The following is a 17,571-nucleotide window of genomic DNA, read 5'->3' on the forward strand; positions in this document are numbered from 1 at the left end:
GTAACCTTGTTGTAGAAAAAAAAATTCAGTTGGTCATGCAAGACTTTCCCCTCGTGAACCCGTGCTGGCTGGGACCTGTAGTAGACCTTCAGGAACTAATCCAGTTCCTTGAACAAAGTTTTCAAGATATTAAAAAAAAAAAAAATATATATATATATATAAATATGGTGGATTTTTTTTAAAGAACGGTGTACTTGGTGCTGCTCTTAAGGAAAGCAGAGAGCACTTTAAGCTGGGTTTCCCACTGTGCTACAGGAGAGGTACATCAGTCAAACGTCAGTATAATTAGCAGGAGGCAGATCCTTCTGTCCTTGTACCTGCTACTCTTCCATGGCTTTAGTCTTAACACATCTGAAAGAAAAAACTGGCCATGACATTGGAGAGAAAGGTCCTTGAACAATTCCAGCCTGTCTTTGGTAGAAAAAGATCAAGCTTAAGGAGTGAACTTAAATATCACATGGTGCAGTAAGGTATCATTAAATTACCAAGTTGACTCCAGCATCTTTCTGCTTGAGTCAGCTGTCCTGCTGAACACAGTTATGTATATCTCTTTTTTTTTAACAGCATTTTTGAGTATTATAACTAATTCACAAGCTCCCTCTGCTGGGCTTCCAGCATGGGAGGCTAATGGCAAAGCTCCTTTTAGGTTATTTGTACACTGACCCTTTTTTTCAGCTTATTTTTGACACTTCCTACAGCATCAGAAAAAGCGCATGATTGAATTCACGTAAATGGCTTTTTAGAAGTGTGATAGAAAGAGGTTTGATGTGTTAGATGCATATTAAAAAGGTTTTATATGCATAGAAGGCAGCTTTTTCCACAATAATGTAAGTGTAACTGTTACCTCCTGAAAGTACTGATGCATCTATAAAAAGATAATGATACTTGACATTCAGTTATACCTTCTGTTACTTCCATACAGGAATAAGCTCTGAGAAAATAAAGACAGCTCATTTAAAAGAATTAAAAGCTTGCAGTCCTCAAATATACTCAATACAGTATGCAGTTTTATGTAGCAGTGATTTTCAAAAGGCAAATCATGAGCTAAGGGGCTTGTAACAAGCATTCAGAGGAATGAAAATGTTGTAATCAAAAGCAAAGAAGAGCTAGTCCTGCTTCCTTCTGCCTAATCCTCAAGGTCGAGATTTTTGTCTACAGTTTTTGAAACACATATCCAGGGCCTAGTATTGTCATAACCAATATATTAGGAAATCTGTCTTGGTAGATTAAAGGGAGTTGTGAAATGTTATACTTCCAACTAAACAATCTCAGGTTGGGAAAGACTGCTAACAACAAAAAGGGCGATGTTCTGTGATTGCTATGGACATAGCACTTCGTTGCTGACTGTTAACACAGATTTACTGAATAAAGTACCCACCTTAAATAATTCACAAGTTTTTTGAGTGCCGTAGTGGGAGAAGGCATATTGTCTGCAGGAGCACAAGACAAAAATGGAGAGACTTCAGAAACAGTCACAGTGGCTTTTTTTTACTGTAAGTAGGGCTCCCAGGCACAGGCAGTAGTACAAATACTAAGTAGTGTAGTGCTGCTTGAACATTGCCTTGAAAGTACAGGGTATATGAGAATACAGCTGTCACTAGTGTGAGTGGAACAGTTATTTAACAGCACACAGCATCACTGGACAATGATTTAATACAGAAAATAAACAACTACACTGACCAATTGATATGGAAACTGGAGGGGAAATGTGGAATATATGTATCGCAAACTTTGGTCTAGAGAGGAGACTAAAATGAACACCTCTAATGTGATAGCATAGGTTCTGGTGTCTTTAAAAATACAAAAAAGAGTTTTAGCTGAAATATTAAACTACCAGCAATATATCACTTAGTGTTAGTAGTCTTTTGGCTAAGTACTGACATGATAAAGAATAATTTTACTCACTGTGTAGCCAGCTCATATTAAATGACATTCAAGAAGTTTCTCAAAAACTGTAGCTTTCTCAAGCGTGAAATTTTGTTCTGGGTAGCAAATTCTCATACTGTCTTTATTCTTCATCAAAAGCAGCTGACAGCTTTCACCAGAGGATGTGATGTCAGTATACAATATATGCTTTCAAAGCCTTTGGGATGATCAGTCTATTTCTTTGCTGTCCCTAATTAAACATATCGCTTCAGTAATTCCCAGGAGCAAGAGGCATTGAGGCTACACTGAAATGAAAATGAACTTTGTAGAACCATAGCTGCAATGTCTGTGATTATGATTAATGTCATCTATGATTGTTGTTTTGGTCACTAGTTTGTAGATGTTATATTAAAGATGTTGTGAGGGAACATAGAGAGACCAGCCACAGATTTTACTTCTTGACAAGGTTAAAGAAATCTGAGATTTTAACACAGATTTGGTTGAAATAAAATGTAGCAAGCTGATGGAGATCTTAAATGATCTCTGATCATCCAGCTTTTGGAAGACCAGTAATAATGATGGTGAGGGTCTCTGTTCCAGCGAACCATTTCCTAGAAGAAGGATCAAATATAAAACCTTCGTATTTAAGTGTATTGGAAAACAAGCAGCAGCCCTACAATGACTGTGGATTGAGGCACTTGGTAAGAGATACTTGGAGTCAGCACAAAAATTTTCTTACTTAGCTGTTAGTTAGGATGCATCTCTTACCAACCTTAAGTGTACAGGTCAGTCCAAGTGGCCAGAGAGAAGGTTCCTTTCAAGACGTATAGGTTATCTTCTTTTCTGTTTTCTTTGGTAATGTGGAAGTGGGTCAGGATGGGTTGATTTCTATCATCCAGTCCAATAATGATTTTAAGTAATCATTTTTCCTCTGGCTTTGCATGTGGGCTTTTTTTGCATTCTGAAAAAGAGGTGATATTAATTAGCATATTTCATTATGTTAGCCAGAAGAATATACTATCTATATACTTAAGTAATCATAGTGCATAAGTGTTTGACTTTTTACACTTACTTTATATTAAAAAAATGGTGAGCAGTGCATTTTTGGTAGATGATACTTCTTTATGGAGCATTGTGCAAGGCTGGATTTGGGTAGAAGTGTAAATGCATTCAAAATACACAATCAGGGTTTTAAAATATTCATTCAATTAAAAAATTAAATGCACTGAACATAAAAATAAGCTTAGGAAAACACGGTTTGTATTGAAAGCCAGTTGATTTATTAAGTATAGGAGCCATTACATACAGAAAATGAACTGATTATGTTTTTTGTCATCAGCATGCCTTTGCCTTCCAGAATTACAACTAGGAGATCATATTCTTCCCATTTATTTTTAAAGGGTTACCTTACTAATCCTTTTATGAAGTACAGGATTTGGAGGACTAGGTCCCAAACTGCAGGACAGTAAAATGAGAGCTCTGGAGAGAAGGCAGTGTATAAACGTAGGAGTAGTTACATTTATAAGTCCTAAAATTACATTCATCCCTTTGAAGGAAACAGTGAGGCTGATGTGGCCCCCGGTGAAAATGAGTTTGACACCCCTGCCTTAGGATTTAAACCATTTCTTTAAATTCAGTGAAGCTAAAACAATTCATTTAAAAATGGCTGGAAATGAGTGAAGTCTCCAGATGTTAACAGCTTATTTACTTCTACTGCAGTAACATTAAAGAACACACAATCAAGATCAGAAGTAGGTTATTCTCCAGACTGTACACATATTATAGTCGTTTGGGGTGGCTGTAATAAAATGCCTTATTATCAGGGAGCAAGGTAAGATAGACAAACAAGATTTTTCAACCATTAGTTTTCAGTCAAGTTCTAAGTGACATTAATTATCTCTAGCACCTTTTACATGTCAAATGAGAGAACATAGTCGATAACAGAGGTTGCCTCCATATTTAATGCTAACAGTATTTTTTGAACTTGAGGAAGTACTTGGAAATCCTATGGTAATATAAATTATAGCAAAAGCAAACATGTTTAGAATGTTTTAAAGACATTATCTATCAAGATTCCAGATAGTTTTAGAATTGCTATTTACCTTGTCAAGGCTATTTCTACAACCTTTTTCTTTTTTCTGCCTCATTTTGCCTCTTTTTCTTTCACAGTTCTCTCTTTATAAGTTGAAATATTTTTCTGTGCAAAGTACAACTTTCCTCTTAAGCCAAAACAACAGCTAAATTATTTTAATGACATAGGTATTGGTCAGCAATGTACAGATGTGACTGACAGAGGAAATGCTGATGGTTGCAGTGAATTGCATATTGTTAGAGCTGTAGTTAAAACCTGTAAAACTGATTCCTCACTGAATGCTTTAGGTCAGTAATGTGGAAAAGTTCATGTCTATGAGATATATAATTTATCAATCTCATTTACTTTAGGCACTACTAAGAGTAAGGCATTAGTCATTTCTTAGGAATGCATTATAGGCAATGTTGACCTGTTCACGATGATAAAGTTTCATAAACATAGCTAGTCTCTCTTCATAGAAACCTATCCTGCACTTCATTTTTCTTAGCATTTTATTGAAGTAAGAAGGCCTGATTCTTTTACTAAGATGTTTCTGACCTACATGTGTAGTATTGATTTTCAATAAAATTTAGTAACCTCTTACTTGCTTCCTCTTTTTTTATATTGTCTGATGGATCTCTGGGAAGGAAAGGTAGGAGCTCTTAGCGAGCCTCTTTTCACCTCATCTGTGCTGTCAAAGATTTGACGTTCACTTTCCTGAGATGGGATGAGGCTCTGTTTTTGAGAAACATTATGTAAATGTAGTCTTTTATGTACGGAACTCTTAATAAGGATGTACAGATGCTACACTCATAAGATTAAAGGCAGTACTTTGTCTCGTGCACCAGCAAAAAAGCAGAGTCCTGAAAGAGTCTAAAAAAGAAAATTATTATAATAGACTTTATGTTTGTTTTGATGTTTCTGCTTAGGTGCTGACCCCAGCACAAATAAAATCTATTTGCCTGGCCATACTAGAATCAGGAAAGCAGTACGCAGTGAAGAAGAGGAAACCGTTCCCGCTCATGTATTCCTACTATGGAACGGAGTATCTTGGTGAGTAAAACACACCAACTGCTTTTAAAGTGATGTTGTGTATAGATGCTGAGCCAGTAGACACTTCAAAACTAAAATATATAAAACCTGCAGTGTGGGATTTCTCTTGAGATGGGACCATCCAACCTCTTAAAACTGCGAAGTGGGCCTGAGGAGCTGGAGGGAAGGAGCAATGCTGCCTGGTGCTGGGGGGTGAAAGGAGGAGGTGCTTGTGCTGTACCACGGGAGCAGCCAGCAGCAGCTTCATCCCCTCCTCTCCTTTCTGCCCTGATAAATCTGCCCTTGCCAGATGGAGGCAGTGAGCGGTGCGGTGCTCACGCCTGTGTGGAGATGATTAGGAGAGAGAGCTGCTAGGGGTTGTTATTTGTTAGCTGCTGTTGCCACTCAGACTTGCAAAACATATTTTTCCATAGCCATGCAATTCAAGCATATGGTCAACTCCTGCCCATCACGAGCAGCTTAGTTGGAGCTCACCTGAAGCAGTGGTGAAAGGCCATTGAGAATGTTCCTAGTGGTGTCCTCAAGGCATGTCACACTGCAGAAATTGTGAGGCTAGTTTCCAGATGTTGGTGAGTTCTCTGGCAGGGAGCAGAGAGAGAAGTCAGTGAGTGGTGCTGCTTCACAAACCCTGGCAGGTACAGACAATTCTTCCACTGAAATTCAGGTTTTAGCTGACTGACACTTGTCAGTCAGTAACTGGGAATACCATTTCTAGTCCAGTTTCAATTTGAGTTCAACAAAGACTTCAGAATAATAGTCCAGTACTGTATGAAGAAGAGTAACATCTTGTAACAGTATTCAGTTTAGATTCAGTTTAACCTCATACACTGAGTTTCTGTCATATCAGAGTGAGAGCAGAAAAAATTAATATGTATTTTTGCATAGCTAAGGGAACTGGAAATGACAGAAGTAGTAATAAATCATAGAGTCATGCACCTAGAAAGCTTTTTATCCAAATGCTATTGTATATGCATGAAGAAGATGAAAGAGCCATGCACTTAACAAGGAATTCAGTCCCAAGGGAAAGTTGTTGTGAGATGGAGGTAGGACCTAGACCTACCCTCTAGTTTGACTGCTTCTGTTCTTTGCAGGTGCAGCACATGGGCTTTCATCCATCCTTCAGATGTTACTTTCTCATTATGAGTACCTGCAGCCAGCAGATCAGGAGCTTGTGTGGCAGAGCGTTGATTTTCTTATGGACCAAGAACAGAACAGCAACTGGCCTCCTGAGCTGGGAGAGACCATCGAGCGGGAGAACGAGCTTGTGCACTGGTGCCATGGAGCTCCAGGTTCTTTTCCCATTGATGCTATGAATAGCCAGATGCCGATCACATTGCTTTTCCATGTTAGGTGATTCCATATAGATGATTATCCCAGGTTTAATTTGACTGGTTTGGACATTTCATGAGATGCAAGCAAACTATTAAGTCTTTTTCTTCCAGTTAAGACTGTTTTATTTGTTGCTGAAGCAGCTGGAAGGATAGGTTTATTTTCTGCTTTAAAAGTGTAGGTGGTCACAGCTGAAAGAATTCTCGTGATCCTGAACTGTATGTTTTCTGCTCTTGCTCCCTTTTATGACAAGACCTCAAAGAATATTACAGCTGAGTCAAAACACAGCATATGGCTGGGCAGAGAAATAGTATGCATAAGAACACAGCTATAGACACATCTGTGAGTTTTGGGAAGGCCCTCAGTGTAGCTTTTTTCTGCCCTCATCAGAATCGAAGTTTAAGCTGCACTTATTACATGGATAGTGCATAAATTTGGCCAAAGTATTCTCATGTGAAGGGGAGTTTGTACTAGAAAGGGGCATTTTTCTCTGGAAGTCACCCATATAAAACTGCTTTTCAGAGAAGAGAATCAATTGTTAGTTTGAGTTCCTGAGGAAGGCTGATGCCTTTCAGTTCAGAATCTAGTCCCATACATTAGCAATTTTGGCAAGTAGTGCTGCATATTGAAATTGCTTTTTTACCCCCAGGCAGAATTTTATTGCTAAATAGTCATATTGGCTCAATAGCATGAGCCTAGGTTACAGAAAAACTTACTTTTATTAAAGAATGTCCACAAGCATTGATGCACTACTTTTAAAGGTGTTCTATTTAAATTACAAAGAGTACATTACAATTAACATCACTTAATTGTGCTCTTTTGCTGATGCATTATTTTTTTGTTGGTATGATTAAGGAACAAGCTTCTTGCTTTCACGCTACAATGAAGTGTAAACAGCTTTTGCTTACCAATCTTTTTTATTTTTAATTACTTCTATAGCATGGCCGGCCTAGTGATGAAACCTGCAGGGAAGATGCCCTCTTCGCTTCAGTATCTTGAGGGTGGCCTTTGACTTGGGTTTAACTGTTAGTGGAGATGTGTGTAGTGAGACTTGACCAAAGTGACAAAATCCAAAAAGGCATAAAGAAGTTACTTTAGGAGAAATTTAGATACATTTAAATTCATTAATTGCTATTGTTCTTCCACAGAAAATCCTGTATTCCATCACTGTTCTTGGGTAATAATGCACATATAGTTTACAACAACACTTTTCAGCTACCTCATTGTATATTATATTCAGACCACAAGTGAGCTATTCTAAACATTTCCTTGGACACTTGATTTGGTTATGCCTCATATGCATTCTTTTAAGGTTACCATAAACTGAGCTGTGCAGTGCTCCGATCTTGGTTAATTTATTTGAATCCCCTCTAAAAATAAGCAAAATAGCTTTTTTTTTTTTTCAACAGAAGTTACTATGCATAGCTTTTTATAACTAGAATAAAGCAGCATGGGCCCTACTGAAAATGAACAAAAAGAAGGGGCAAGTTTTGTTTTTCTCATTCAGTAAAAAATTGTATGTGTTGCTAACGTAAGAAATTATCCTGCCCATCCTTGTGTTTCTGTCTGTAAACAGGTGAGGTGAATGGGGGTTTGAAACCAATAGAAGACAGTGCTAACAGTTTAGTGTTTTAAAGGCAAAAATGCAAGTACTGTTAAAGACTGAGAATGTTAAAGTAAACCTTGAAATTCAATAATACATTGAAAAGATTGAAAGAGGTGTTGTCACAGGGGGTTCATCTTACTATATGCTCTTTAGCATACTAGATATTATTTTCCTCTCCAAATGTAGCTTGTAGATATGTAGCATTGACATGTGTAGAGCATGAGACTGCAGTTTTTTAGTGTATTAATCTTTATTTTTTTATGTGTTCCACAAAACCCTTGACCTGCTTGTTACAAAAGACAATCTCACTGCTGTTTTCCTAGGCATTGCGTATCTGTTTGCCAAAGCTTACCTGGTTTCCAAGAAGCCTCAATATCTGGACACTTGTATCCGCTGCGGAGAGCTGACTTGGCAGAAAGGCCTGTTGAAGAAGGGACCTGGAATATGCCATGGAGTGGCTGGTAGCGCTTATGTGTTCCTGCTGCTGTACAGGCTCACTGGAAACTCAAAATACATTTACAGGGCACAAAGGTTAGCATTCCTACTTTTCTGCATCCAGGGTAATGCCAGAAAGTTGCAAGAACGTTTATAAAGCTGCTCAAAAGTCTGTGATCACCATCCTCTGGTATAACTAACAGTGTTTCAGTGTTTCAGCCTCAAGTGCAGTTGTGCCCGTGAGTTGTGGGGCAGGAGCTCTGCAGGGAGTCCTGTGGCTCTGCTTCTAAGCTGCCTGTGCCGGGAGAAGCATCGGGCAGTTCTCCTGGGCTCCCTCCCTCCCTGCCCATGGTTCTCCTGGGCTCCCTCCTTCCCAGCCCGTGCTCCTGCAGAGGGAAGTGGGGTGGATGGGGAGGAGCGTTGGGCATCCACTCTCATCCTGACATGCGGTCAGAACGGCCAAGTTGAGTACCTGAGTCCAGGAGCTGAGTAAAATGTGATGCCATTCATTAGATTGATTTGTTCTGATTTTCAGAGCATTTAATACTATCCCTTCCTACTAAACATGGAAAATAAGTACAGGACTTGCTTTGCTATTATTTTACTATTTTTTTTTAATTTACCATTCCCAGCTTTAGCTACTTTGACATTGTGCTATTCAGCTTAGCTTGTAAGGTTAACCCCATTTTGTCCTGCTGCAAGCAAGTATATTCCACTGAAGATTCTGTCACAGTGCTGCAACTATCTTTGCTTTTATTCCTGTAATTCACCACACATGTTTAAAAAGATAGTATTCAGTGTCTGTTACTGTTTTCCTTACAGCACAGAATAATGAGGGGAAGTGGTATAGTAATTAGGATGACTTATTTTCAGCCATTTGCTTTGAAGTGGGAACGTATTATTTGTATAGTTATTTCAGCGTTACAGAATTATTGCATCGATGTGAAACATTGCTTGCATACTGCTGAAGTAACAACCAGGATAAAAGTTATTTAAAAGTATTTTTTAATAAAAGTATTTTTAATAATAATATTTAATAATATTTTTAATAATAATAATAAAAGTTTATAGCTCTCAAAGCATAACAAAGCATAACACTTGTACAGATTGCAAAGGTTTGGCTTTTCTAGATGTCATGGAACACAGTTTATTGTGGAAATTGGAGAATGTAATATTTCCACATAAGGTTAAATAATGAACATTCTGATTTTTAATCATGGAATGTTATTAAAATGATGCTTTCAAACAACAAGTAAGTAGACATGCAGGGATACCAAATAATAATAAACTCTTTTTTTTTTCCCCTGTTCTTTAGGTTTGCAGAGTTCTTATTTACAGAAGAATTTAAGGCTGGTTCCCGGGCGTTAGAAAGTGTATATAGTCTGTATGAAGGCTTCTCAGGAACTGTGTGTTTCCTGACTGACTTGCTGCAACCCAACCAAGCCGAGTTTCCTCTCTTCAGTGTCTTTGTCTAGAGAGTAACATTCTCCAGAGCACCTGCGGTTTCACTTATTTGTCAAGAGAGGGTATTTACAAAACAAGTCAGTGGTACCAGTAATGCTAGCCTTAATGTAGCTGGGAGTTGGGTGAAAAAGAAAATACACTGGGGCTTTGGGAGGGAAGTGTGCGCTCCAAAAAAGTGGGTCAGTGAAAAAAAAAAGGGGGGGGAAAGTGATTGAATCTGATGTGTTAGATATTTAGCTGTAATAAGAAGCAAAATCTAATTATTCAAGTGAGACAGAAAGGGGCATTATCAAACTTTTAATTTGGTGGTTACACAGGAGAAAAAATTGGCAAGCTAGAATTACAGGGACATGCAAAGAAACAGTGATGCATCCAGTAGCTTTTAAAAAGAGACCTGCAAAAACAAGTCTTCATGCAGTGATGCACTTACCGGGGAGGACGTTGTAGACATGTCACTACACTGCACAAAGGCAAAATCTGGGATTTTTTACCTACACCACATGTACTAGTTCTAGTAATATGTATTAGAAATACCTGTATCTTGGAGCTCTTTCATCTTCATATGCATGTAAAGACAGTTACCTAGATAGCTATATATTCAGCCTTCAGTGTCACTGTTCATTTCAGCTACTGGGGTTTCATGTGTATAAATGAGAACTGAATTTGACTCTTCTTTTCAGAGTTCAGTCTGTGGCGAGGAGCTGGTCTCCTTACTGATTTACTGTAACCATGTCACTTGTTGTCAATACCTTCCCTGTCACAGGGATGATGAGTGGAGCCATGGAGAAGACTTGGATCAAAAAGTTCTATAGTGAAGATAGAGCAGGCAGATGCTTTCTTGACAGTACAGCGTCGCTAGATAAGTATTGTTCAGTGATAGAAAAGCTTCCTTTAAAAATTAATTACTTACAGCAGCATTTCTGAGCAATAACATACGGATTTCAAAGAATGGAAAATCTGTTTTCCTTGATGAATTGTTCAGTACAAACCCTGCAAACTGAATGCAAACATTGGATGGCATACTGATCTTAAGGAAAAAATGATAACAAAATTAAAAATTGCTTATTTTCCTGGTTAACAAAATAATGTATATGCCCAAATGATTTGTAGCTAGAGAAATAAATGGGTTGCTTACCACTAGTTGCACTAGCACTTAACATTGCAATTATATGCTGATTTATATATATTATATATATGATATGGTACTTGAAAGCTAAAGAAAATGTTAACATAGATTTGTACTAAAAAACCTATACGATCAATATATGTATTTAAAATATATTTACTATTTATTTATTTTTATTTATAGGGGAATAATGTAACGCAATTACCTTTAAAGACAGATTGGGAAGACCAGTATGTCAAAAATTGCAGTTAGGGTGAAAAAGCTGCCCTACATGCACTGCCAAACAATGCAGTCTCTCTTCCTGCATTCTCAGCTGGAGGAGATTACAATTTCTTTTTTTTTTAATGCCTAATGGATTAAAGTTCCCATTTAATTTTAGTGGGCCTTGATCAGGCTATAAATTGGAGCCAGGTCTTAAAATCCTTCTGTATTTTATTATAATATGGTAATCCCATTCTTACTCCTGCCACTGTTATTTTAATGAGATGGCTTGCATTATTATGAGCTGCAGGTTAGAATTTCTGCTATTTTGTCTTGCACTGTGCAGCTCTAAGTAATTACTTAATCACAGAAGTAACCATATTTCATTGGTGAATACAGCAATGCAGTTCTGGTGAATAGGAATGTTAAAATTCAATATACAGTTGTTTGTTACGAGTTCATTAGTTGTGACGTAAAAGCTCTTTTAAGAAAGCCATTAATTAAACTTCATTACTCTGAGCAGTGAGATGTTTATGCATTGGAGGATATATTTCACAGGGAGGTAGACATGTGAGGCTAAATCAAAAAGTCAGTGGAGATGTGCATGGGCTCTGCTCAGCCGTGTTTCAGTAACTGTGTTCTGTCTTATTGTAAGACAGAGAAATAGGTTTTGCCATGATCTGAACTCAAGCTGTTGCAATCCTACATTTATTGCCAATCCTTTTTTTTGGAGGTGCAAACATAAAACAGAAAGGCCTAGTGTTTTGATAACTACGCAGTCAAAAAACCCCAAACAGCTCCAAACTTAAGCCTTAAGAGAATCTACGTGTATCAGCATAGTAATCACAACCTTTAGATTTTGTCCCCAGTGCCTGCTTTTTAATTATCACTTGGCCAAAATATTATTTCCAGTTAGTAATTTCTCAGGAGACGCTTGAAGAACAACATCTTTGCCAAAACCTCAATAAATCTAGAGCACAATAAATCAATACAATAACTTAGATCCTAGCCAAGTCATGAATGCTGATATTGTAACGTATACCACATATATGTTAAAATTTACCATAAGAGGTGTAAATTAAATCACTCCATTTCATTATGCTTAACTGCTAACAACAGTGTTTGCATTTATCTTTTTAATATAACTTTTTGCAAATGGCAGGAAATATGCATTAAGGACTCAGTGTCAGGTTTTTGGTAGTTTCCCCTTAAGTGTCTCTTTGTAGAATTAAATCCTTCTGATTTACATTCAGAGGAGACTCTGCTCCTCTGTGTTGTGTTCAACAACACCCACAAAACAATCTTATGTCTTTTCAACCCTTCTCCATATCTGAAGCCATGTGTTTGGCTTCATTTGATACTAATCCTGTGAGAGCTAGCCCATTCAACAGTGAGAAAACCCACACAAACACCCAGTTTTCAAAATCTAGGTCCCAAATAGCTCTCTGCAGGTTAAGCAAGTTCAGGGCAGTACACAGATTTTGTTCCCTAATGCTTAAGATCAGTAACAGCAACATAAATATATAGTCTTCTGGGATATGTCTTGTACAATCTGGAACATAATTATTCATCTGTTTCATCAGACATGGCAGTTTGAACTCATTTTTAGAGCTTCGTGGCTTTTTTCTCCTGACCTAGGCAGGTTAAGGTGGCTACTAGAGGTGCTGTAGTCACGGCTTCTGAACACGGTATAAATATACCCCGAGGCTCCTCTGAAAATGTCAGTCATTAAACGAGCAGGTTGGTGGTTTTTTTTCATCCTTTTCCTCCTTTTAATTGTCTATCTGCCTTTTTTTCTTTTGTACTATATATGCTGTTACATCCATGCCATTGCAACCTGTATTTGTTGCTTTTAAGAAGACAGGAAAGCAGCCTGAGCAGAGCTGTCGGCACTTTTCAGTGTAATAAAAAATTAAGGTCCTTTGTGTTCCCTCCTAACTGCTTGGAGAAAATGATTAGGTAACCTTTGCTAAATGATCTCAGCTGTACACTATCTCCTCCTGCTCCCGAATCAGGCCCTGATAGACTGAAAAAGTGTATTTGTCAACAGATTTCTGCCATGGTGCTGTGACAAAAAGACTGTGTTACCAGCAACTTGAGAATCCTCTTTCAAAGTGTGAAACACAAGTTACTACATCCACTTTGCACATTAGTTTCGTGACTGTGTTTAGTTTCTAAAGTGTAGGCAATAGGAATTTAAGTGATATAATCATATTTCTGATTTTGCTGTTAAAGCCAAGAGGATGCATTGTGTGGGTATTGGTGCTTATTTTTGATGTACCTGTGTTTGTGTGGTGCTGTTTGTGAGTAAAGCTGTAATTACAATTCAGTTTAAGGAGCTATACACTACTCATGACTTTTGGTATGTCATCCATAGACTACTGTCACAGAATAATTTTGAGGGAAACTAGATCTGTAATGTCCAGATTTAGTGATCTCAGGATTCATAGAGCCAGATGCACAGAGTACAGTTCTAATAAATACATCTTATTTTTTTTCTTGCTACTCACTCTTCTCAGCATGACTACGTAATCTGCTTTGTTTGCATTATTGTTTCCTCCCGTTTCCCTGCCTCTTCTTTCCCAACCCATCAATAACTTCAGAAGACTGAAGCAGGTTTTTTGTGCTTGAAAATAATATTGATTAATTTTGCTTAAGAGGGGTGTTCCACTTATTTGCATTACACTATTTTAGACTCCCGGGTGGTCTCTTCTCACTGGCTCTGCCATTTCCCACCTGCTAAGGAAAAATCATTATACTGTTTAACAACTGTCACTGATGTTTTACATCATTAATTAAACCAGAGACTTTCTAGGGAGCATGTTCACTTCTCTACTATCTCAATTCTATTAAGACAATCAAAACCAAGTGAAGTGGCTAAAGATCCAAAAATAACACATTTATATAGTTCTGAGATACATGCACAGACAAATTCAAATAAAGTGGTCACCCTTATCACTAGTCTATGAAATTAAGTAATGCCACTTTGATGTTCTAATGATAATTACATGGACATGTAGAGAATATTGTAAGAATACGGATCAGTTTTATAAATACTGCGGAAAAAAAAACGGTTGTAGCTATCTGATGTATTCAGAAACATACAAATGCAATATGTACAAACAGGAATTTTCGTAAGCAATCAAATTTTTGTACTTGCATTGTTATCTGCATTTATGGTTATAGCATCTGCCAACATACTGCATGTTTTATGCAAACAGTGACCTATTTTAGCATGTGCATGCATCTTGAGAATATATCCTTGTTACTTGGACCTACAAGATCCATGGACAGAGTGTCTGAGGTCTGCCAAGTAAATCTCAGGTGTGGTAATCTTTTCCTGCATACCTTGAATATTCACTAGCATGAGTGCATATCCTAATCTGTTGGAAGATTAGTATATCAGGAATAAGAATTGCCCTGTAGTTTTTAAAGAGTAATCTTCTGGTGAAGAACTGCACCAATGAGCAATTGCTGGCCAGCAGCACAGTCTAGATTGCTCTGAGACGACATTTCAGTTTATTTATATATGTCCTGGACTAAGTAGTAAGCAGCAGAAAGCTAAATTGAAAAGAAATAAGAAAATGACCAAAAATCACATGACCGAGGGAACAGCATATCTCAAAGCCATATTCCAAAAATGCTCAGGGCCCACGAAACAATACAGCAATTTAGGGATGTTAACAGGCATTTTCCAAGAGAACAGCACAGTTTGCTTCATTGCACAGATAGTGGTACAGCGTGCGCTGCACAGGTTTTAGCTGCTTCAAACAACACTGCTTTTCCATTACAGCAAAGTCATCATATGCTGAGAAAAGGCTGCCTAGGAAGGACTTGCGTGCAGCCTACTCCTAGCATTTAGCAGAATAAAAGTGGTATACGCTATTGATGCTTAGGCAGTTTAAAAAAACAGATCCCAAAAGCCAACATGCACCAACTTTTCGACCTGCCTTTGAGCTATTCAAACTCCTGACTAATTTGTACCATCACTGATGTCAGTGTTGGTCCTATACGCTGTGTATTTAAAATTCTGCATCATGCTCTGAAAAAAGTCAATTTATAAATAGCAATCTGCTTGAAAATACACAAGGACATTAATTATTTTTAATACTTACAAGGGATCCCTTTAACTTCATTCATTGCATGACTGAAAGAGAAGGTGGAAGCATTTAGGTTAGGAACAGCAATACGAACTAGAATGGCAGAAAATTAATTAAAAACTCATTTTGCCTGGTGATATAATGATACTTGAATAAAAGATACTTTACAATGCAGTGATATTTCAGCAACAGTACTGCATGACTATACCTGTGTACTACCCAGAAAATTTTATTAAGAAGTCCTGAAGTCCTTTATATAGCATAGTGAATAGAAAACAAATCCTATTCAAATATTTATTTCTACTTCACATAGAAGGTCTGTCTAACTAGAAGTTGAACTCTGCTTCTGTCTTCGTTGCCATGATCACACATGAGAGAAGAAAGATTTTTCTCTGTCACAAAGGTCTGGTTTTGCTACTGATTTGGCCTCCTGTGCTCATTTTAAAGGCCTGACATGCCACCTGCTGATATTAGTGGTGAATCTCCACTTGATTTCAGGCATGCAAGGTTAGCTGCCTCTACGGGTGTGAAATACGGGCAACACTGCATCATGTTGGACCCCAAGCCTGCCAGTTTTCCTCTACACAGGAGTCCCATGGAATTAGTAAGGTTTGTTTGTATAGTAAGAGGAAAGCACAGGTGTTTGCGTATGCAGGGCCCTATTTGATAGCAGGGGGGCGGGGGCTCGCATTTTCCCTCAATATGTCAGCAATATGCGTGAATGCCAATACCAATAAAAAGTACAGGGAACTTCAATGGCATTACTAACAAAGGTGTTATTTCATGTCTAGTTTGTGTTGGTGACAATTATTCGATGTATCCCAACATACAGTGTTCGTTTCTTGAGTACCTGCCACACCCTAGATTGGTTTCTCAGTGTAATAGCCATTTGCAGCCATAATATGGTACAGGTCCTATAGAATCAAGATTAATTTGGTTCTTTAGAAATGCACCTTATCGTTTCAAAGCAGGACTCCTGCTCTTCTGATGTTTCAAACACTGTGATCTTTCAGAATGTGTTTATTGTATTAGTTTTGTATTGTAGATTAGATAGAAACTAGATTTTATAGCTTTTTAAAAGCAGTGATGATAATAAGCTTCATAGTGGCAGAACAAATTCTGTGTATATCCATATTATGAATATTGAAGCTGTGATTATATTTTGCCTTAAATAAAAGCCCAACCTTGAACAGTATGATTTTGCATTGGATTGTTTATTTCTGTGCTTACCTTTCATGGTCCTGGCAGCTTTTCCTTTTGGAGCTGTCCTGACTCAGGGCTCCAGAAGCTTTTCAGTGGTACATTATCAAAAGTAAAATCATTCATCTGACTATCAGGTAAAACATTCAGGCTGCACATAGTGGCCAGGTAAAACTACCTCATGGTAGTTTCCCATAAGACAGGACAGGACAGATTGGGTTTGGCTTGTAGGTTAAAGTTGCCCCCAGGTGCTAATTTTCAGCCCGCTTCAAGCCCAGTACATGTGACCTCTTTCCAAAAAGACTCCTTCATCCCCAGTGATGAGCGTTAGAGCATTACAGTATCACAGTAAATTAAATTAAATTCACCTGGGCCTGCCCATAGCAAGGTTTCCATCTTTGCCATGATCAGCTGAGCTTAACTAAGTGTTGAGACTCCAGATTTGCCCATGCAGCAGTTCAAGAAATTATCCAAATAAAATGTTATTGGCATTTTCTCTATAAATCTGTGACAACATAAGTTGCATTAATGAACAGTAGCAGACATGCAGAAGTAGCCATTAGTGTTATCCCCTTAACAGGCTAATAGCATCTCAGACTCTGTATCTTGCCTTCCTGATGTGCTCCTGGTAGGTCTCAGGTCTGCAGATAATCTCCACATGCAGACCTGCAGTTGCCTGAGAGCAGGCAGGGAGAAACAAGATCTCTCAGGGGAGGCAGCAGAGCCAGCTGAGCATGAACCAAGGGACTGCACCAAGAGGAGGAGGAAAGTGGCAGTGACTGGTGACTCCTGTGCAGGATACAGTCACCATCTGCCAACATGACTTGGTACCTCAGGAGTTTTGTTTCTTGCCAAGTGATCAGATTCAGGATGTTGTGGAGAGACTGCAAAGGCTCGTCTTGCTCTCGGGCCATTACCTTTTGCTGCTCGTCCACGCAGGCATCAGTGACACTGCCAAGGTGACCTTACACACTTCCAGAATTACTCTAGAGCTCTGGTGGCAAGGGAGAAAGGGCTGGTGCAGTCTTCTGGCTCCTTCTGGTGAAGGGAAAAAGCTCAGGTATGGTAGGCTGGTCAACAGCTGGTGTCACAGCAAGGCTTTGTGTTCTGTGATCCTAGG

The 17,571-nt window shown here is 38.3% G+C and overlaps 1 protein-coding gene across 1 annotated transcript in view; it reads left to right on the forward strand.

Moving 5' to 3' along the window:
• Window positions 1-9,835, forward strand: part of LANCL3 (LanC like family member 3) — a gene marked incomplete at both ends in the record, with an annotated part of 32,474 nt that extends 22,639 nt beyond the window's left edge. The window contains 4 exons of the mRNA XM_080355401.1: window positions 4,867-4,990; window positions 6,082-6,279; window positions 8,249-8,456; window positions 9,676-9,835. Of these exons, the coding sequence (XP_080211527.1) occupies window positions 4,867-4,990; window positions 6,082-6,279; window positions 8,249-8,456; window positions 9,676-9,835 (690 nt within the window). The remainder of the gene's footprint in view (window positions 1-4,866; window positions 4,991-6,081; window positions 6,280-8,248; window positions 8,457-9,675) is intronic.
• Window positions 9,836-17,571: the final 7,736 nt, after the last annotated feature.

The sequence above is a fragment of the Nesoenas mayeri genome (genome assembly GCF_963082525.1).
Source record: "Nesoenas mayeri genome assembly, chromosome: 1".
NCBI lineage: Eukaryota > Metazoa > Chordata > Aves > Columbiformes > Columbidae > Nesoenas > Nesoenas mayeri.